A 23,547-nucleotide genomic window follows, 5' to 3' on the forward strand; every position below is an offset into this window, starting at 1 on the left:
TGACACACTACACTCCATGGTGGGATCCAATTTGACTAGAAAATAGTTTATGTTAAAATAGAAAGTAAATAAATATAATATTCCACGATAGGCCATGTTTGTGGTTAAAACTATTATCAATAAGCCTGTTATTATTTTTCTGTTGGATATAAAAAAAAGAAATCATAAACCTATGACTTCAAATCAATATCATGATTATTTCAAACTTTTAATTCAATTACAATTAATGAATGATTACATGTCGCTTATTGGTCTCTCTCTAAACAAATTGGTGGTGTTACCTTTGGTCACTATCCATGTTGCATTCACCACTGTCTGGAAGTTGTGACTGATAAGCCCCAGTCAGGAGGCGAGGCCAGTGTCAGTTTCTGCCTGTCCAGACTACAGCACAACCCCGGACTTTTCAAACTAAATGGGACCAGCAGTGTTTCCAAAACTCCCTGTTTTAGGGTCTCAAAAACTCATTATCAACAAATATATCACCAGCTTAACACTGAGTGAACACAGTTAGTTGGACGAGGTGGAGGCACTCAACTGAATGAGAGGGGGTATTTTTTTTTTTTTTAGAGGACACTTTGTGAAGGCACGCATTGGAGAGAACATTAACCAAATTAATCAACATGAGCAAGATTAAGTCGGTGAGAGGTTGTAAATGTCGATTTTGATACTTTTTCGGTTATTTGCCCAGCCCTATCAAAAACAGACCATGTTGATTTTGAAAGCTGTTCTTTCGCATTTTGTTTAATCAACAGCTTTCACACTTTTTGGCAGAAAACATAAGAAAGATTGCCACCTTTTCATTTGGTATTGGATCAAAAAGGGAATCAGGATTAATGTCCATCTCCCACAAACAGTAAGCAGTATGTGATTTTATTTTTCATTATACTTGTCCACTGAATGAAATTACTGCATCAACATCTCTCTAATGGGGACAGTTTTCCTTGTAGTGTGTTTCTGTGTGTGTTTGCTGTTGTGAGCAACTTTTTATCTGTGTGTTTCTCTGTCCTTCTGACTGTTTGAAAGTTGGATGTTGGCTGCCCTTCCCTCCCTCAGAGTTTGCTGCTGTCTGTCTTCCTACCACCTGCTGGCCTGCCTCTTGCTGTCACCAGTCTGTCTTTTTCTGCTTAAATATGTGTGCATGTATATGTGCACAGTTTGCACAGTCTGGGTGTTGTAGCTGTGAGTGTGACTGTGAAACCCTGCAATATTTGCAGATACCTTTGTCGAAGAATAGCACTGCCTCTCGTGGTAGCTAGTGTTTGGGGCCAAACTGCATCATTTGTGACTCTCCCAGGTCAGAGCTTGAGCAGGATGTAGCAGCATTGGAGGAGAGAGAGGTGTAGGAGAGAACAATGTTTAAGTGATTGCGAGCTGTTTATCTGAAAGCTGTCACCCCCTTCAACCGAGCTTTAGGGGAAACAGGTTCCATTAATGCTTCTTGTTGAGCAGACACTCTCAGGGAAAACAGTCTGATATTGTTCGGTGAAATGACTGTGATCGAGGTAATCGCAGCTGCTTCCTTTCAATGCTCCATAACAACTCCCATGCCCAAATAGCCCATTAAACATTTGAAATGAAATGATGCCATTATCAGTGAAAGAAGGGACTCTGCATTTTTTAAAACTGTGTTTATGGAAATAATAACAGTGGTGTGACAATGTTTTTAATTCAGCATCTGCTCAAATTATGACTTCAAAGTTGTTTCAGTTTTTACCACAGCTTCACTTGCTCTCCCTCACACTGTTTTGCATCAGTGAAATGCAGCTTGGTGTTTGAAGCCTAAACAGGGGTGAAGCACGATGAATAGCTAATCAATGTTTAGACACTTAAGGCAAATGTGCTTCATCTATTAAAAACTCTGATCAGCTTAGGCCTTTTCATGGTCTTAGCTCGAAGAGAAGACTGTGGCCGACTTCCAGATACTCTGAAGTGGTGAATTGGAAGTCTACGGAGGATTTCTGAAAGCATTTAAATTAAATTAGTCATAATTTGGCTTAAACACTATCCGTTAACCCTGGCTTCATTGCAGGGCCCAACACATCAAGTCACGAATCCTGTTTTTTAGCATTTTATAACATTTTACAAGCTAGAGCACTGATGATGACAGAGGAGGGTCACGCTCAAATAAACTAGAGCGTTCACATTAGGTCCTGACCATGCTGAAATAAATATTTGAGACCCATTATTTATTTTTTTTACATAAACACATAAGATAAATAAATATCACTTCCTCCTCTACAAGAGCCCTGTTAATATATTGGCAAGGTCAATAACTCAGGCAATTTTATCCTATCGCAGATGCATCAGCCTGCATGGCAGCCAATTAGTCAGAATAAACGGCAGTTTAAGGGGATTTTAGAAACAGTGCCAATACAGAGTTTGTTCACTGTCAAGTTTATTTGTCAAGTGTAAAATGTTGGTCATTGTTCTTTAATAACCAAATTCAACAAATTCTAATCAAAATGTTTGTATGTTGTGTATATGTTTTTAAAAAAAACTAATATTGCCATTGATATGATTTTTTTTTTTTTTTTTTTGATAAGTACCGCTCACTATCAGCCTCAACAATCCACTAATGGTTTGGCTCGACCCTCCACAAAAACTGTCCAAAACCCTGCAGGACTATACTACAAACACTAGGAAAAGTCCTGTTTACCAAAACAGGGAGACATTAAAAATACTGTAGGAAACTCTCTGAAGAAACTAAGATGCTATAAATAACATCACAGACAACCTAGTTCCAGAAATAAATAAAACTTTTCACAAGTTACATATAATGTAGGCTCTAACTAGGCCACTTAATCATTTTCAAGGGCAAAACCCAAAGCCTGACTGCGACATTAGTGTTCATGAGAACAATTTGTCATACATCACTCTCACCTCGAGTTCAGACGTTTGGTGTACATTGAGGATGGATGTTTCCCAGAGTTATCCATTAGCTTGAGACTTCTCCAGAGGTGTATGCAAGGGAGCACACTGGAGGTGTTGATGAAAGTATAGGGCGGGGTGAGGAGGTGTTGATGGTGTTTTGTTATGTGTATCAGTAAAGCAATTAAAACGGAAGCAGCTTAGAGTGAACACCATTAGTTTGAAAGAGAAGAAAATTCGAGGAAATTTTGCAAAACAGAAAGCAAAGGTTCACACAACACAGACATACGTAACCATAGCGCTATTTGTGCATAATATCTGGCATGGCACTCAGTAGAGCGCACAGCTTTACCAAAGCCAAACAATCCTGTGTTTTAATCTCTAGCTAAAAGCTAGCTAAAAGGTACTATAGCTTTATTTATTGTCTATTGGAAAACAGTTCTATGGGTTTATTAGCTGTTGGTATGAAATAATGACATCATTAATGAATTATACAATTCACACACCTCTACAGCTGTGTGAATTGTATAATTCATTAATTCAATTCAATTAAGTGTTTCACTGCTGTGTCACAACTTCTATTGCTATTGTGTAATTTTATTACTTGCATGTTGAAATACTGATGTAAGCACTCCTGAATACTCAAATGCTTCTAAAAGATCCATACATTATTTTCTTAGGAATAGACGCAAGTGCTGAAAAATGCCTTATCAGAGGAAAGTGATAAAAAATTACCAGATCTGCCCCTTTAACCAGGTGGTGACCAAAGTTTAATGGGTTTTTCCTGGCCCTGCACCAAGTTCAGTGTAAATCAGTTCAGTGCGTAATCCTGCTTACAAATAAACAACAACAGACACAGACCTACTTGGCGGCGGTAAGGATGTTTTGCTCTGTTTGCTTCCGAGATTGTGCTGACATAACCTGACACACCAGATAGTTTGTTGTTACAAAGGACCATATGGGAAGGCTTTGTTCGAAACCAGCGCTTTCAAAAAACACTTGGCAGGTGATCGGGTGAACCATCTGTCTATCACCATCTATCATGTGCTAGCTTCAACCAAACAGATTCTGCATCCTTCCTATTTTTCTCACTATCAGCGGGGCCAGTAAATCAAACTCTTGCCAAAGCCAGTCAGGAGAAGAGCGAAAAATCCTTCACTGCCATTCTTTGCTCGTCTGCCAATGAAGAAATACTCTGCAGTCCTGACATCACTGATGCTATAGCAGCATCTACACTAACCTCTTTAGGAGGCACCTTGTTAAGAATCACTTCTCTCTGCCGTCACACCTAAGACACACCCGTAGCTGTTAGCAGTTCCTCCATCACAGGAAGCTGATTGGTATGAAACACTGTGACTTGGCCACAGGCAAATAGCTTGGAGCCCGGAGATGGATTCTCACTTGCAAGAAGTCCAGCTGCCTCACAACGTTAGTGCTGACAATGTACAACAATGACAACTGTAGATGGGTAATCATATTCCAGAGCACCTAAGGGCACACAGCAGCAGGTTAACACCCTAATACTTTTCGGTAATATAGACTGTCAACTTACTGATTATAGTAGATGATGCCTTTGACGCTACCACGCAGTTTAGGCATATGATTTCAGAAATACTGTCAATGTGAAGTAGTAATTTGCATGTCTTTTTCACCAGTCTGTGCATTGCATCTTTAAAAATTGTTCATCAGGCAACAATGTGTTGAGTACTGTGAAATCTTTATAAGTAACTGATCTAAAAGCGGCATCCCACTGATTACACATGAAGTTCAGTTTACCAATCACCTGGGGAAAACTCTGCCATGAGCTTTCAGAGCAAGTCTGATGATGTCACCAGGTGTTATCTAAGTTAAGGTTTGAAATCTAATTTTTTTTTTTTTTTTTTTTTTTTTTTTTTTTACAGAAAATTTGACAAAAGTGAGACTTCACTAAAGGATTTTTCAAGGAAGAATTTTTCACAGCAGCTTTCGTGAACTGGATATAGCTTGAGCTAATATTCAAGTACATAAATTGAAAGTAAGGAAAAGGGTTAAGGTAAAGGGGAGCACTATAAAATGTTTTAGAGCCTTACTTTTAGTACAGAGACATCAGATAAGTGGTGGGGAATGGACAGATTTGGACTTCCTTTTTGAGGCAAGCACGTCCATAAGTCTACAATCTATACAATATTCATGGAGTGACAGCAGTAGGGGAGAATGACACTGGTTTTAGCTGCAGCTTTGGCAGACACACCACAGAGGTGATCATTAATCATTTAGACTTCCCTACCACCACGCTGTGCAGTAGAGACTTGGTGTACAGGAAGTGCACATGACATTAAATGATGTGTGTATATCTGTGTGCATGCCTGTGTTTGACTGCACCAGAAAACGCCCATCCACAACTTATTTTATTTATTTATTTATTTATTTTATACACACATGAAAACATCAGGTTTATGTACAAAACTGTTGACATTTGGACAAACACGCACAAGGCTCCATCACAACACAGTGTGAGCTGTTTTTAGGAGGAGTGAGAGGTGGCTGACTGAGAACAGTGAAGAAAGAAATAAAAGAGATGTAAATGATCAAAGTTAGAAATGACAGCAAATGCCACAGAAGGCAGAGACACAAGAAGGGCAGAGATAAAGGATCACAAGAAAAGGGTGAGAGGGCGGAGAAAGTGAGAGAGAGAAGGAGGTGAGAGCTAAACAGAGGGAGACAGAAAGTGACATTTGACATTTTAAAACATCTTTAATGAGTCACCGAAGATTTGTGTGACACGGTAGACAGGAGTGGGGAGTAAAAATAACCAAAAACATGAACATAGAGAAGCTGAACTACGCCATCAATTCATAAATATAAAAGCAACACGTCATGTGGCCCTGCAGAACAATCAGAACTACCCACAAAGTAGATATTTTCAAGTCCAATATTAAAAAAAGGAAATATAAAAAGAGAAAGACATCCAGAGGGCACAGAAGAGACACAACACAAGCTGATGTGACCAACTAGATCCTGTCTGGCAAAGACAGATGCCCCGAAATAGCGGCAGCCTCCACCTTGGGTATGCCCACTGCCCAGCCCTGCCTGCTGTGACATTACCTGCCCACCACCTCATAATCATGATGAATCGCTCTGGGGCTTGCTGCCGACCGCAGACCATCCGTGCCGCCAAACAATGAGTGGCAATGGCAAACATCACCACACTATGCAGCCTCTCTCTCTTTATCTTCCTTCTTTTTCTGTCATGATGTTCTCGTTTTTTCATTCTTTTCCTTATCTCTGCCCCTCTCTTCCCCTGTAACATCTCGCGTCTCCTCTGTGCCCTCTCCACATTGTCTCTTCTCTAGCCCTCCTCTTTCCACCCAGTCTGATTCTTTTCTCTCTATTTTGTATTTTTCCAATGTAACTCTGTCCCCTATCTCCTCTTTCAACTTCAAGTGATGCAGTCACCAAAGCTGGGGGTTCAATACACAGAAGGACACTGAAGGTGATTTGTGCGTGCATAGCACAGACAGTATAATAACAGTCACAGCTTTCCGTAAGCACCGGCTGCTGGCCAAACAACAGATTACTCATTTAAGTCTGGCAGGCTACTTTATTACATTCATTTTTGATTCTAATCAAATAATTTTGATGAACTTACAACCACTAGACACCGCTTCAGAACAATGCAAACGTGACGATAGAGAAACCTTTCTGTCCCACCCCCACATGCTCTATATGACTGTGCGTGAGCGAACTCAGAGAGGTTGTGTCCTGCCGAGTAGACAGTATCATCTTTAGTGTTTGACAAAAATAAAATAAATAATTGACTACAAAACACATTAAGAATTGCATTGATTGCACTGACAGAAGACAACCTCATTAGATGGGATACATAAGACAGCACCAATGGCAGCAACTTGACGATTGTGCAGTGAGCATTAAAAGGAATTAGAAAGCCCACTGAAAGTATTTTCTATACATGCCACACAGATGTTTATGAATGGACATAAAGCGTTGAATTATGTTTATTGACATTGTGCTTTTTACAGCAGAGCCATCTCTGAGACACATTGCAAACACACACAATGTTGTCAAAGAAACAGGCCTATGTCATGTGAGGAAAATGTAGTTGTGTGGGATGACATGCACAAGAAGCCTAATTCTAATTACAATAATTCACTACATGTTAACCAGGCAATGGCTCATTAAAATGTGCAATAATTAGGATCAGTGTATATAATGGAACAGTGGTATTAGGATGTGCCACTGGCCACCAAATTTGGGCTTTTAAGTTTTCTCTGGAGGGGATAGATCCGGACCCCCCCCTCGCTGGCTGGCTACTCCATGTCCTTGTGGAAAGCCTTGGTTCAACCTGATGATATTTCACTATTTCACCAAGATGACTGTGCATGTGGGTAGTAAGTGAGCTCCCAGAGAATTTGATGGCAAAATATGTGGGCTGCAATGTTAAAGCCATGACATAGTATGACGAACCATATTCATTTGGCTCTGTACATCTAATGAATGAACACAACTCAACACTTCACGCTGGTTTTTCAGATGAACTTTAATTCTGAGGCAGGAAAGACATAGAATTGCCAGTGTTTTCTTCATGGTATTTGTTTTCTACATCATCCCTCGGCATAAAAAATGTGGGTGCTAAGGTTGCTACGAGGGGGAATTTGATAAATTTGGAGCATTATGGTTATACTTCCACAGTGTCATAAGTTAGAAAACTGTGGAGGGCATTTTCTGAATCTAATACCAAGTCAAGCCATATAACTCTCAGCAGTTTGTTATAATCTACCATAGGGATCATGGTGGGAAAGAAAACATGGTTTATCATCATTTTTCTCATAAAATCAATATCTGACAACTGGGATGACTTACATATTCTGCAATAACAAATAGGGTAGCATCACCGGCTGGTATTTCTTCAAATCATTTCATTTCTCAAAGTAACACAGAACTACAAGAAGAGTTTGCTGAATATAATGACACTCGGAATGCCAATAAGAGCTAGGAAAATCCAAGATGGTGAATTGCTGTCACGACTTCCCAAGCAATTACCGTTGTTCCCCCCTTCACTTTGCTCCTCCGGGCTACTGTCTAAATAAAGAAATGATGCTTGAGAGGCAAACAGCACCTTGAGAGGTAAACAGTGTAGCCCTTTAATATTTTATAATGCCTCAGCCATGTTGCTTCCAGTGTGAGCAATCCTACAGTTACAGTCGGAAAGAGAGACAAAGGTCAGGGGTTAACAAGACAAGTAAGCTGGACATCTTCTCCCTGATTTGTCTCATCTACAAGCATCTGTCTGGTCCCTTGTGGAGCTGCCATCTTGGACCACCCTACTCACAGCTGATCCCTATTACTGAGGAGGACAGCAGCCTTATTACAGCTGTGTGTGTGTGTGTGTGTGTGTGTGTGTGTGTGTGTGTGTGTGTGTGTGTGTGTGTGTGTGTGTGTGTGTGTGTGTGTGTGTATTTAATTGTGCATGAGGTAAGAAAGGAGGAAGGTAGTGCGAGGACCATGGGGGAAAGGACAGCTGTGGGAGAGACGATATGAAGGAGGCAGGGAAACAACACACTCATGTCCATTAAGGGCAAATAGCCATTACATCCCTTGCTTGCAAGCTTGGAGCTGCTAACAGGAGCACTTTCCTTCCTGATGACAACTCGGAACTATTTTCTGGCCAATTACTTTAAATAAAGTATAATGGTCGAGCGGTCACACAGGGAGCAAAGAGGGGAGGGGAGGGGATTTATGATGCGTTTTAATACTAAAACATCCCAAACCAATACAGCAGCACTGTGAATCAGTGCTGTCTTATTCACTTCCACACACTTTCATTCTGGTTTTCGTCTGTGATCATGACCTCCCCTCCACCCCTCATCTCTCTCCACACAACTGTCTCTGAGGATCTGGATTTCCTTTACAAATAGGTATTTAGTTAGAAAAAAACCTATTTCCTGTGACATGTAATGAAGTGTAATCATAGGTTCAAAACACCACCAATCGAAGCATAAAAGGTGAATAATAACTGATATTCAGCACAGTGTAACAGGCTTATAAAGGACACATTTATCATTGCAATGTGCTCATATTCGACCCATTGCTTTATAAATGTACAACATATTTCAGCAGTACAGTCGATGTTGCCAGTGGATCGCATAAATGGTAAAATGAAAGCTGTAAAGTTTTTATTGCCCATAGAGTTGAATTTACTCATCCAATAATCTGGAAGAGAAAAGCACATTTCTGAGTATAGTGTTCTGGTGAAGTAACTTATTTAGTCTCAGAAGGATATGAAGAGTATGTTGCCACAGCAAAGAGGCTGACTGTTTCAAGCATTTCCTTGTTTTCAACCGTCAAAAGTAATTTTTGCACTCCACTCTGATGTGTCAGTGTGGTGGCGCTGTCTTTTCAACTCAGTACAATAAAGTTATTGTCTGCTTTTGAAGAAAATTGACTATAATTACAGGGGAAATGCGCCACTGAGATATGTGGGGTGAGCAATCTATACACAAAGCCTTGGCATTTTAATAGAAATTTAACAGTTCAGTCGTGGGTTAATTGTGACAGGTATAGACGGAAGAGGACGTCCTTACTTTAGATATGTCTTCTTGCTTGGCTTTTTGTTTGGAAGACAGTCATTTCTTTGAACTGACTGCCTTTGTCTCTTGAAAAAAACAACACATAGAAATGTATTTAGCACAGAGAGGGACTCATTTTACTGTCTCACAAAAACATAACACAAATGTATTCATCTGCTGCCTCCGTCTTATAAAAGAGAACTGATTGTGTTTAAGGGAGAGACAGGCAAAGACAGAGGAGGGAGATATGTTTGAATTTATGGTTATTTATTTGCTTTTTTTGTAAAAAAAAAAAAAACAAACAAAAAAAACAGAACCTAATTCAATTAATACTGAAAAGAAGACAGAAAGAGGGAGAGAGAGTCCTTAGAGGACGAGAGAGAATCATATTTGATCCATGTGAAGGAACATTACAAGAAATCGCTGTGAGTGTACAGACCAATTATGTGTTCATGAATAGAGTTCAACTTTAACAAACACACACACACACAAACACATACTGCATACCCTCACAACACAAAGTGTGAACACTGTCTGCTGACAACAGCAACACCCTCTTCTCAGTCCTTCATCATCACCTTATAGGAGCAAATATCACGTCAGATAAAGGAGGTTATTGTCACATATGTATACACATGTAAAGTGGTGTGAGATTTTATACATTAGTCTTAGCCAAGCTCTCGCTGATAAAAGAGATGTTTCATTTTGAGTCTGAGATGACAAATATCAATCGATTAACGATAATGAGCCTGAAAAACCCTTGTAAGCACCATTATCAGGCTGCGCAAAAACAATGCTGAACCTGCAGAAAGATTAATAGGATTTTTTGCTGACAGAGAACAGAGTTGTAATAGCCAAAGCTGTGGACTATGAATAAAATAAACAGAAAATGTCATTACTCCAGAGTAAGTAAAAATTAAAACTCATCTGTTGTGACATGGACTTGATGGGAAATGTCGTTGTGCTGACACAAGACTGGTGGGTGGTAAAAACCTGCTCATTCCTCAGGGAAAATAACAGAAAGAGAGACGGTGTAGAAAGCACAGGAAGCAGGTGTTTGTGTGTAAGTGTGAGTTAAACAGCTTAGACAAGAGCTAACAGCAAGATGAACTCAACAGTCGAGTTTTGGTTGAAAGGTCGGATGAGCATATAGGAAGAATGTATGGAGGAGGAGGAGCAAATGACTCTGAGGGTAACAAGAGACCATACATCAAGAACAGTGCAAATGAAAAACACAAAGGAGACGCGGGGGAGTAAATTACAAAACAGAAATAGCGGTTCTGTTATGACACATCCAAATTTATGGATCAGGGAAACAGGCCGTGTTCTAGGTGACTCACTGTCGCATGTACTTGCTTCATGGGAATACAGTGTAAATGGCCTCATAAGTCCTATGCCCACAGTTCATCTTGCATGTGTACACACCAGCTTGGTACACACACACACAAGAAATTACACCACTGGTCAAAAGATTGAGAACACCTCCATTTTTCCAGTAATTACTGAAATTTAGTGTTGATGGCTCAGTGTTTCTGAAATTAAAGCGTTAAATCATGGAATCTCAAATCCTAATTTTAATCTGAATTATTGATTCGTCCAGCAGCCAAACACACTGTTGAAGAACTTGTGGTTTGCTTTGCTCTCACCTTCTGTTCGGTTCATCCAGTCCAGCTCCGTTGGGTTTAAGTCTGGAGACTGTGCTCATCTTCCATCGTGGTTCTTTCCTTCTAACGTTTTGGGTCATTATCTTGTTGTGGGACGAACCCCTGACCAACCAGTCTGCCTTCATTTGTAACTTGTCTTTTTCTCATCATTCCGACTTACAGTACTACTTCCTCCAGCAAAGTATTGCTCTACAACAGAGGGTGTAGTAGCACAGTTTGTAAGTCATCAACAAAAGCTGGGGCACCTGTCGCAACTGATTGCACTGATTTTTCTGTTTTTGGTGACCTTCGTACCAGTTAAGGTTTTTTACTGGACTTAAACTGCTGAAATTTTAAAAAACTGGAAAAAATGAGGTGTTCTAAAACTTCTGACTGGTAGCATAAACTTTGAAAGTATGAAAAAAAAACTGTGGATAACACAAATGAGGTCATTAAGTCTCTGGAGAAAGCTTCCTGTTATAGTAACTGGTGACTCGGAAAAGTCAATATTTATGCAGGTGTTAAACAACAGCAGGGTCTGATCTGCTCATTACTAAGTACACAAATACAGTAAGCATGATTCTGGGAGTATAATGTGTGTATTTTTTATATGAAAAAGACACTTGTTCTTAGACATGACAGTTACTGTGTTCAGTCTGTATTTGTATTTAGACTTCTGCAACAAAATGAAAGTGCTTTTTCATGTGCCTTTATATTTCATATATAATGGCAACTGAATAGCAAGGGCAGGGTGAGCAGAACAAAAGAAAGAACACACCGCACAAAAGATGAAGGAAGAAGATGAAGAAAGCGTGCTTTTTGTGCTTAAATACAATTTTTAGAAGGATCCAGCTTTTTAGAAAGAACAGAACAAAATAAATCAGTTTCTCTTATTCCCACTAGTCTCTGGCCATTATTTTTAATTTAACAACAAACATCTCCACACACGAATATTTCTAAAGAAATACTGGCCATTTCTCATTACAGCATATGATTATTTATTTTATAACTTTACAACTTTGCCAACTTCAGTGTGGAGTCATTAAGTATGTCAGGCACATGTTTTTGTGCCTGACAAGACTTTAATCAAAGAAAATGTATTCCTTTGCTACTCCATCAAAGAGGTCATAATTTTTCAGGGGAAAATTAAACTAGGAAAGTATGGAAACAGAGTTAAATACAAATTCTGTCTAGGTTGTTTTGACAAAAAGATTTTGGCAAATATTTGCTTTGTTCTTATGCAACAAAACTAATCTACTTTTAATCTCCCTGTAATACAAATATTCATTACTCTACAACATAACATCACGTTATAAATATAATCTAAGACCAAGAAGCATGAAGCACCTAATGAGGAGATGTCTCAGGTGGGCCGCTTCGTACATAAGTTGCTAAAATGGATTATACTCACAAACAAACAACATACACACACACACACACACACACACACACACACACACACACACACACACACACACACACACACACACACACGGTCAAACACCAATTTGGACAGAGCAATGAACACACTAACACTTAACTACATCACTTCACTGAGATTGAGTAAAGAATGCCAGGGGATGGAGAGCAGAGGAGGAGGACAAAAGAGGAGGAGGAGACTGTCCTCAAGCCCTTAGGTCATCTGTGCAGCAGGTAATTATGACACAGGAGAGCGGTGTTCCCATGTAAAACCATCTTTTAATGTTGTTTCCATTATCCATGACTGTTCGACAAAGTTAACCACGTTGTTATTACTATAACCATGGCAACAAAGGTCATCTTATGTTGAGGGAGTAAGTCTACTTGTTTTAACCCAAATCACAATCTTTTCCTAAACAAGTAGTTTTAGTGTCTAAACCTAACCAAGCCGTGACCAATTATTATAGTAAGCATGGCGATGATGGGTACGTAATTTTCAGTGTTTATTACTGTAACCATGACAACCATGGTCTGGTATGCTGGCTGCTGTAGGGGAGCTATTTCAGGAGACGCTCCTATGGGTCGTGTCAGAGGGTTGGAAAAAAAAAAAAAAAGAGCCAACATGGTTGTTCAGGTTGGAGGACTTGTTGTTGATATGAAGGGCAACGGCAGAGGTGAAGACTTACTCTCTGAAGTGAGGAGAGGCTCAAAACATGCAGCTTTACAAAGGAAGGAGAAGATGAAAATATGAACGTGATCTGAGAGGAGAAACAGGGATATTGGCACTGACACACACACACACACACACATCCAAAGCTCATATCTTATGTTCTGCTGCCAGGGGGAGAAAAGAATAGCGAGGCAAAGTCAATGACACAGACAGAGACAGGTGGGATGATAGAGGGAGAGTAGAAGAAGAAACAGGGAGATAGACAGAGAGAAACAGAGATAACTCTACTGAGTGATGACACATGAAAATTAAAACCTTTCTTATTGAGAACATGCTTTCATTTTCCCTCCCCACTGTGCAGCCACGCATGAGTGTATACATGCCTGCAGATGTTGCACCCACAAATCACACCAGACTCTGGATGAACATATTCTAAGAAAAGGGAGGACGCTTTTATTCTGAGAAGAAAACTAACAGTGATTAGTCTGGCCTTCAGTGGTTTTACTGATATGCTATAGTGTGACTCAACTCATGTGGCTTAGCACAAGATACCACAAATGGCAACAATCAAAGTATTGCGTCAAAAGCACAGTGTCCCAAAATAATAATACATTCTCTAAATAATTACATTTACGCATCATTAACCATCATCATCAAACTAATAAACTAGAATTCCAATAAACATAAAATCAGCTTATATAATAAATGAAAAAGGATTTATTAATTCTAATATATCAAAAGATATTCTCTGATCCACAACTCTTATGACTAGTATATTTTATAGAAATCCATAAATGTACCCAAATATTACTATAACTTCAATGGTGAGTATTACTAATTAAACTAATTCTTTTCTGTAGGTTTACTAACTACTAAAATACAATGTGTCTTATCTGTATTACAGTATTACTTGATTCTGAACTCTATTCACATCCCCTTAGTCCATACTTGAATATTTACTGTTGCTATGGCAACAGGTGACCACTCCCACTAGCATATATGAGCTATCTTAGTTTTAACGTCCAAGGAACAATAGCCCATAAAATTACAATTCAGCATATTTAAACAAATCAACAACTACTACCAACAGCCACAGTCCTTAAAGCCTTAGTTATTGTGTGCCACAAGCTACATTGGCTTTAGGGAAGGTTGCGTCCACAAATACGCAGTTATAGTTCCTTCAAGGGTACACCATTAACTAGAACTCAGTCAAGATCGAAAACAATCCCATACATGCCTGTGAGATCCAAACTATTGTCTGGATCTACACCAAACTGTACAAAGTCAGAGATCTCAGCACCATAATTGATTTTTTTTATCTCATAATGTTTAGGACAGTGATTTTAAAAAATCCTGGATCCTGGAAATTTTTGCAAACAAACAAACAAACAGGCACGATATATTGATAATGTTTGATGCTGCATTACATAATCCATGTCTTCCCTGAAGCTGTGCCAATGTTTACATCCCTCCTCTCTCACACCCCGCCTCCACTCTCCCTCTGCATCTGCCCGCAGAAGTGGCCCCACTTGTTCAGAAGTTCTCCCTTAATATGGAAAGAGACCTGGTTTGTAACATGAGAAACAATTGTTCAGTTAATTGGGAATCATTTGGATTTTGTTGAAAACAACTGAAGGTGCTTTCTCTGATAGGCCTATTTTATGTAATTCTTCATTTACATTTTTTCGGGGGTAATTTTCAAACAGGGAAGAAAACCCTGTCTTTGCATTTCATTTTGATCACAGTCTGTTAATAAAAGTGCTTTTTACATCTCACATGTGACTTACAACTTAACATTTAGCCCACTTATATATACCTGAAAACACAGAGGTATGATGTATAGTCCATATCACACAACCTTAATGGGAAATGCATTAAATTCATGGGAGGGTCTCTGTAAAGTGCATATACTGTTTACAAAATAACATATAGCTACAAATGAGTGGTTAAATACAGATAAATACCCTCTATACCACACAGACATGACTCCACACCACACAAGCTCTGTCTTTATTGTCTCTTTTGCACACACACATACACACGTCCACACATGGTTATGTTCAGTCTCCTCTCAAGGTATTCTTTTGTTGTCTTAAAAATTATTTCTTTTTCAGTTTCACACTGAGTCACCTTGTGGGGAAAGTATTAGAAGACTTAGAAGAATTTCCTTTGGCACAGTACCTGTGATGATACACTATGTAGTTTCACTTTGTATCCCACCTCTCCAATATTCACCCAAACCTGTGGTTGTAAAACATCTCCAGAATCATATCTCACGATGGAAAATACATGGCTCTTTCATGGTTTCTACGGGAGGGAATCAGAAGCAATAAAAAAATCAAATATAAAAGCCATTTCAAAGCGTATAGTCAGGCTTTGGAGTGACTATACAAGAGACCCACACAGGACAACTTGAAAGGGAGATGAAGGAGATGACTCAATCTAGTTCGGGGGTAACATGAAAAGAGCTTTGTGTGTGTGTGTTTTTCTGTGTGTTTTTCTGTGTCTGTTTCCCATATTATATTTGGTTGGAACCGAACACACACTACAATGTTAACACATTTTATTAGGTGTACAAATACACAGCAGGCTAATAAGTTTGTATTGGAATTATAATTAAAACAGCGCGCAGTGGTGCATGTCTTCATAACTTGAGGCTTTATCACGAGTCACAACAGACTGTGGTCTATTGTTTAATAAAGGATTGCTAGGCCTGTGTGCATAGAGACAACTGATAACACTTCAATGACACCAGCTCATGGGACACAGTTGAAGCACAGTGCCTCAGTTCAGTCTGTAAGTTGCCGTTGAACATTGTTCCATTCAACCAAACTCTGACTGAGAAGAAGCCATTTTAAATATTAGTGGCATGCACATCTGAAGACTACAAAAATACTTCACTTTAGGAGAAGATTTTCCACGAACACAAAACCTTTAAAGAAGTTCAGAGGCATTAAACCTCATCCTTATTTGCCCTGGGATCTGCACTTGCTGCCAATGCTAAGGTTATTTTTCTGTGCTGTTACTTTAATGTCAGTGAGGGCAAACATGCTAAATCTAAACAACTGAATCACAGGGCCTCTTTGGTAAAAAAGATATTTGATTTTACTTGAAATTAAGAAAGATCTTTAAGAGAAGCTGATGAAATTAATAAAATTATATACATATATATTGGAGCGACATTCATATAATTAAGATTGAAGAAAATCAATGGAGGCCACTGATTTATCATCAGGATCGATTTGCTGTAACTTGTTTAATGTTTCCTTGGGCCACAAGCACAAAACTAAAGAATCTTTCATAAATGAAGCCTTGTTATTAAACATAGGATGCTCAGTCTCACAGACACAAACAAATGACTTATATATCACAGGATTCATAAATAGTCTTTGCAGTTTTTATTCTGGTCCTCTGCACCCCTGATATTAAACTAGAGACCATCTTACGATAGGATTACACCAGCCGCAACGCCCATCAACATTTTAACATTCTGACCCATGAGTAATCATTACTACATTAATACACAAGTACTCAGTATTCATGGGTTGGACCACACCCATCTTCGAAACTCAGCCTTCATTTTGATCTCAACTACACAACTTTCGTGACGCTGACAAAATCTGCCCACCTACAAACGGACATAAACAGCTGCCAAAGTTCTCAACAGCATTGCTGTAGTAGTTCCCACTACAGTAGGTGTCTCCAGGACCACATTTTGCCATGATGGCACGCACACACCGACACACACTCAGAAGGTGAAAACAAATACGACCACACGTTATCGTGGCTGGTAAATATCTAACAATACAATTCAATTGTTATTGACTGTCTCTACAAAAGTAGCAAATCTACTTTTTCTTGTTTGATCAATCACTTCTCTGACAGTCTGTACAACCACAAAGAATGCAATGAATTAAGTAATGCTTCCCCTGGCACCCTGATTGTGACGGCCCCAGGGCCATAAGACTGATATATTCTTGAGCCAGGCTCAGACTACAGGAGTTTTAAAATCCTAACCCATCTTGAAATCGGGTTGGGTCACATACATAAGGAAAAACTGAGCAGATTATCTTCATGATAATCTCAAACATGCACACACTGCAAGATTTGAAAACAATAGCACATCATACTCCACAGGATATTATTAACATTATCCTGCCAGAGGGAGCAATCGGGGGCAATGCACCTCCTCACATGATCTCATTTCATGTGATCTCACGGGGAAGCAGATGTAAACAAAAATGCAGTTTCAGGTGCAACCATTTACTGCATCTGTATGCAGTGACAAAAAACAAAAGCAGAAGTGTAAACAAATCTGAGAATATATTTGATGAGACAGTGTCGACACAGGTTGGCTATTTTTTAGCGAGAAATAGAGGTGAGATTTTACCTGCCAATTTCGATATCTGTCAACAGTAGTATGCTAGCTAATGTTAGCATAAAGGGCTACATTGTTTACCATTGCTTAGCAACACCATTAGCTGCGCCAGGACTAACGTAATCACAAATGTAACCATTCCGACTTAAAATCCTAAATATCAAACATGCTTGATATCCATCGGGGTGGCTCCAATGAGTCTGCCAGCAGTACGGTAGGTTCAAGTCTGGATCTTTAAAGAGAGGAGTGAATGGGGTTAAATCCGGCTTTAAAATGGGACTGACTAACCCATGCAGGCAACCAGTCTTTTGATGTTGTAGGGTCATGGTTTGGGAAATCTTTCTGTCCCCCTCTCTGTGTTTCTAACTCTGTGGATGTCTCATACATTTATGTTCCTAAAGCATATGGAGAGGAAAATCATGAAAAAATAAGAAATAAAAAAAAGAATGTAAAAGGTTATAATGAAATTATTATAGAGAATCCACATGCACATTATATAAATCCTATAAGGTTTAAAAACTAGGTCTCCTTTTTTGCGTCTTTCCTCTCCCATTACCGTTTCTCCTCTCTCACTCTCTCTGTCTCCTCTACAGCACCATGTCACTCATTTACCAACAACCGGCCACCTGGCAAAGCATCAAGGGGAAAATATGTGCATGTCTTTATTAAGAAATAAAAAAGTGTTTGCTCAGATAGTTTTAAAGTATTCAAGTGTGTAAATGTGTGTGTGCATGCATTAGTCAGAGAACAGGGGGAAGAGAGTGAGTGCCTCTCAGAAGTCAGCGCTGCATGCAATGTTTATCCACCACACATTGAGCAGTGCTGACCAGAAAGCCCCACTGGGGCCATTGGACCAGCTGGTGTTATAGTGGCGCAGACGCAGCCCTAAACACAAACACCTCTCTCTCCATCATACACACACACACACACACACACACACACGTCATTCTATCATCACCACACATACATCATACTATGGCAGCCCTTCCATTTCACTCCTCTCCTCCACCTTACGCCTCATCAGACATATTATAATTAGCCGTACTGAGTAATTAACATCCAAATTAGGACAGCCATTTGCATATCTGCCTTCATTTGCATATACTTCCAGCAACACAGTGACTTGACATTCCTCCACACACATATAAATGTCAGTACAAAGCACAAGGGTAATCAGTGTTTTTCAATACAATTGCCTACCATCACAACTCATGCACACAAGTTGTGTTTTTTTTGTTTTGTTTTTTCACATATCTTACAATATCTTCTCTTTTGCAAGCCATTAGAAAACAAAAATTGAGCAGAAGGGCAGAGGTGAGGGAAAGCCAGAGCAGGGGTAAGAGACAGAGAAAATCTGGGCAGGCTACAGTAAACGGACAGAACATAACTGAGGAGAGGCTCAGTAATAGAGGCACCCAGGATAGAGTGAGACTGTGACACTCCCCAGATGACAAAAGGCAAAGTAAGACAGAAAGAAGACTGCCTCACCATTTATACATCTTACTTAAGACCATAAAACTTTGGAATTGAATCCATGGCTATGGAGAGAAAGCGAACAGCGGCTCTGATCAGACTGATGGTTGTTCAGGCTTGGAAAAAGAAGTGAGAAGCAGAATGACGAAACACTTCTCTCTCTCTGTGACATTTGCCCTCTGAATGCCATCAGCTCAACAGAGCGGAGCAGCAAAGAGTGATGCAGAGTCAAAAGAAGAAAGAGAGAGAGACAGGGAGAAACACACAAGTGAGAAAGCAGAAGAAAGAAAAAGAATAGAAAGGGCATGAATGACAGTAAAGAGGAAAACAACGTCAGGATGGGCAGAGTAGTTCCTGCCAGACATTGTTTCACCAGTCATTGCACAGAAGAGGAAAACCTGAGTTATGCTTCTGCGTTCCACATCGCTCTCGCGATTTATGTTCCGGCTAGGATAATGCAGCTAGACGGCTCTGTTGAAAAGACACCCATAAATCTGATCTTGTTTTCGATTCTTTTTTTCTCCCATTCTCACTCATTCAGCGCCCCTCAAATCCTCTCAGTCTGTGTTCTTTGGCATTCATCTGCTCTGGTCTATTTCTCAACTTCTTATGTAAAGGCATTCATCAGCAAGCCTTTGTCTCATGTATATACAGTATTCTGCTAAGCTCAAGGAGCTTGTAAATACAAAATCTACACACACAGATAACTCCCTCTCCGCGTCTCTCTAATGCAGCAAGGAAACATCCAGCCAGCACAGAGGCCTTGATCTTTTCATTTTCATGAAATATATATATATATATATATATATATATATATATATATATATATATATATATATATATATATATATATATATATATATATATATATATACATATACATATACATACATACATACACACACGTATATCACAAATACAGCTGAGTTCACACATCACATTCACCTTTGAAAATTGAATGAGTCATTAAAGTCTCTAGAGAAAACTAGAGTTAATCTAAACGTAGTTGGCCTTGCTACTGGCCATGCGGAGGTCTTATAAAAACAGGGAAAATAATGATAATGTTTGGTATAGTGCAGACATCCAGTCAGCCCAGCACTCTGACTCAAGAGACCCAATTAATACCACTGTAAACCACCACTGCCCTTCACAGGCAACACGAGTCTGTGCTGTGTTTGTGTGTGTGAGAGAGAGGGAGAGAGAGAGAGAGAGAGATGTAAGAGTATCACAGGGCGAGGATATGATTGAATACAACGCCCTGACCATGGCTGCCCTCCCCAAGCACTAATCGATTATCATAGACAGAATTCATCTGCAGATCACTGGCCAAGCAGCCAATCATGACCAGCAAGGAAACTGCTAATAACCCCAATAAATGTCGTGTTTATGATGCTAATCATTTCAAAAGTAAGTGGGGCATGTAAGGCTTCCTCTGAGGCATAACATTATGTGGAGAAGAGTTTCCCAGTGAGCCCTCTAAGGCTGACAAAAACACAGTTCGTGTGTGAATTCTCAGCATGTTAAGTAAGTTTAAGTGTGGTTAGTAAGGCTATGTCTGCAATCAGAGTTGAAATGATTGGTCAGTTAACCGATTAAACGATAGACAAAACAAAAAATAAAAAAATTCAATTAATTGTAGTAATTAATTTTTCAAGCTTAATTACCAAAGATGTCTTAGTTTTTCTCATTAGTGGGGATTTGCTGCTTTTCTTTTTTATGTAATATATGAATTTAATATACAGTGTGCAATGGATGTTTTTTTTTTCACTATTTTTTGTCATAGCTTAACCAATTAACTGATTTATGGAAAGTAATGGAAACAATCCTTCATTGCAGCCCTTTCACAGTAAAAGTACCCATGGTTGAAACAAAGCTGTAACTTCCCACCAAACTGAACACCTGTCCCGTTAATTGCCCTGTCTGCCATTGCGTGAACCACTTAGTAAATTGTTCCCACTGGAAAAAAAAAAAAAAAAAACAGATATCAATTTCTCCAATATTCAGCAAAACTTGAAAAATAAATACACAAAAGGCTGCGAAGTTATCGCACGGAGCGTTAGCGCTGTCTTTGCCAACTTGTGCAACTCAAAGGCGAAGAAGCAGACAACCATTACGAAGCCAAGTTGATTTTTTTTTTTTTTTTTTTTTCCTCCAATCTTTTTTTTTATGTGCCTACCTTTTCCGCCGAGAGCGCAGGAGTGGCCCCAGATAAGCCAAAACAGGAAAAAAGGGACCCCGAGTGTCTGCATGGTGGTCGAGCTTCGTGGGTGATGTCCTCCCGTCCTCTGCTCCTCTCAAATCCTGGATCACCTCTCCGGTGCGGGGAGCTTCTCAGCTGGCCGGGCAGGCGAGGGGTTGTCTGTAGGTCGAGAGACAGCCACTGAGTATTGCCAGCGAAGAGAGAGAGAGGGAGCTATATGCAGAGAGTTACGTTAATTTAGCGTCAATAACATTTTATTTCCGGTAAGAGTTTTCAAAATAAAAAAAAGAATCGACTTTTAATGTTGAACAATACCAAATAAAAGTGCCGAAAACAGGCTGCATTTAAACACGGTGAAAAACAATTACTTTTAAATATATGTTTTTGTTTGTACGGGTGCTCCGAAACACGTTTACCCCAAGCTTGACAAATTGTACACTTTTATATTGAAAAATAAAAGCATCATTTTCGGGCATACCCTAGCTTCACTTGGCAAGCTTGACGTGATAAGAGGAAAGGAGCAAGTGATGGGCAGAAGCGGGTGTAGGGAGGGGATCTCGCTGAGATCAGAGTGAATGTGGTGGTAGTTTGGTGTTATAAAAGGGGAGAGGGTTGATTTTGACACCTCAGGAAATGATTGCTGTAAACGAAAATCTGCTGCCAGTTATTGCATTCCTCTGCAGGAATATAACTACTGTAATTCAATCAATTTAATATACCCCAGGCTACTGTGAGGTAGGACACCAAAACCTTACAGCATCCCCCAAAATGAAGCAATGACTTATTTGTTATGGGAGCCATGGGATCACAATGCTAAGAGCACAGAGGGGATGATAGTTCTCCCGTGATTCAAGTTCAACACATGAAACAGCTTCTAAATCAGTGATTCTGTTTTCCTGTAGCCTCTCTTGAGACCCTTTAGATTTATCTTGCAATCCCATTTTAGGATCCCGAACCCCCCATGTTGACTACTACTGTTCTGAATTAGCTTCACACTCACACAACTCACCACATTTGCTTGACATTTGCTCATATCATAATACTTCTTAGATCAGATGTCTCACATTGCTGATGTCCACCTCCCAGCGATTTAGGTATTCAGATTAGTCAGCAACTCATGTGTGTCCTCAAGGTAGTTTATTTGCTGTTACCCTCAATTAATTGCCTGTGTAAGTTAGGCTACATTTGGGAAATGTAAAAATTTAATTAAGGAGTAACAGGAGCAGTGGATTTTTGAATGTTCTTACAGCGATATTCCTTTCATAATCGAATGAAGCAGCTGCTACGCTATGATGTGTTTCCAGCTGTATCCTCCTAACAAGAGCCTGAACTGCGCAGCTATACTCCCCCTCACAGATTTGAGTCTTTCAGTTTTCACCCTGTGGCAGAATCACTGTTTTTCTCCAACGGCCGTATGTTCTTCAATTATTCCCCCATGTTTCTTCTTCTGTTGAGTGTGGGTGTGTGTTCTGGGGATTAGAGAGAGCGGGCAGACCTCAAGTGAGTTAAGAGGATAGCAGAGATACAACACACACACACACACACGCGCACGTACGCACACGTGCATATGCAGACAAACACATGCAGGACCACATGCACACGCAGTCACTTACACACACATACTCCCAATTGGCTGTTTCCATGGGTGGTGGCAGCTAAGTTACAGCAGAGCAGTGACGGGGTAAAGATACTGCAATGAGCACTCTTTGTCCCTCAACCCCTGGTCAAGTCTTTAAGTAAGCGATCATTCAGGACAGGGGACAGAATTAGTATTTCACTGTGAAATCTCTAAGGTATCCTTATGTTTCTGGTAACCACAAATTTTAATCTCAACATTTCACACTGGTTTATACGGAATTTTCCTTTTTTCCTTTTCGTTTTTCTAGCATGTACAGTATTCTCCAGCAAGCCCAAACAGTTTATGACTGCTAATTATTCATCTCATCAACAAAAATACATCGAGGCGCTGGATCTTACTGTGATGAGAATTTTGATTTTGCCAAGAATTTCACTTAAAAAAGAAGATTTACTTAAAAATGTGAACCATTGACGCCATCAGGACACACTATCTAGACCTAGTTGTCATGAACATCTGACTCTTGCACATCAAGATTAACAGCCAGATTTACTTCACATGGTATTATCTACAAAACAGTCCAAACCAGAAAATGTTCTTCCACCCCCAGAAAATGAATGTTGGAGTTCTTTTTCTATCTCCACTAACTCTGGTGTAGCTTCACAGATTATTGGGTAAGACAAACTGTAATCTGCTGGTATGAGAGGCAGTTGTGGATTTTAACTGATACGGACTGAGCAGCCGAAGGAATAGC

General features: G+C 39.6%; 1 protein-coding gene across 1 annotated transcript in view; it reads right to left on the minus strand.

Moving 5' to 3' along the window:
- The window catches only part of clstn2a (calsyntenin 2a), a 155,149-nt gene extending 133,768 nt beyond the window's left edge, over window positions 1-21,381 (minus strand). Inside the window, exon 1 of the mRNA XM_071491875.1 lies at window positions 21,194-21,381. Within this exon, the coding sequence (XP_071347976.1) occupies window positions 21,194-21,266 (73 nt within the window). The 5' untranslated portion in view covers window positions 21,267-21,381. The remainder of the gene's footprint in view (window positions 1-21,193) is intronic.
- Window positions 21,382-23,547: the final 2,166 nt, after the last annotated feature.

Source organism: Trachinotus anak, unplaced genomic scaffold, assembly GCF_046630095.1.
Source record: "Trachinotus anak isolate AG129_WGS33_773 ecotype Australia unplaced genomic scaffold, CSIRO_AGI_Tana_v1 ptg000012l, whole genome shotgun sequence".
NCBI lineage: Eukaryota > Metazoa > Chordata > Actinopteri > Carangiformes > Carangidae > Trachinotus > Trachinotus anak.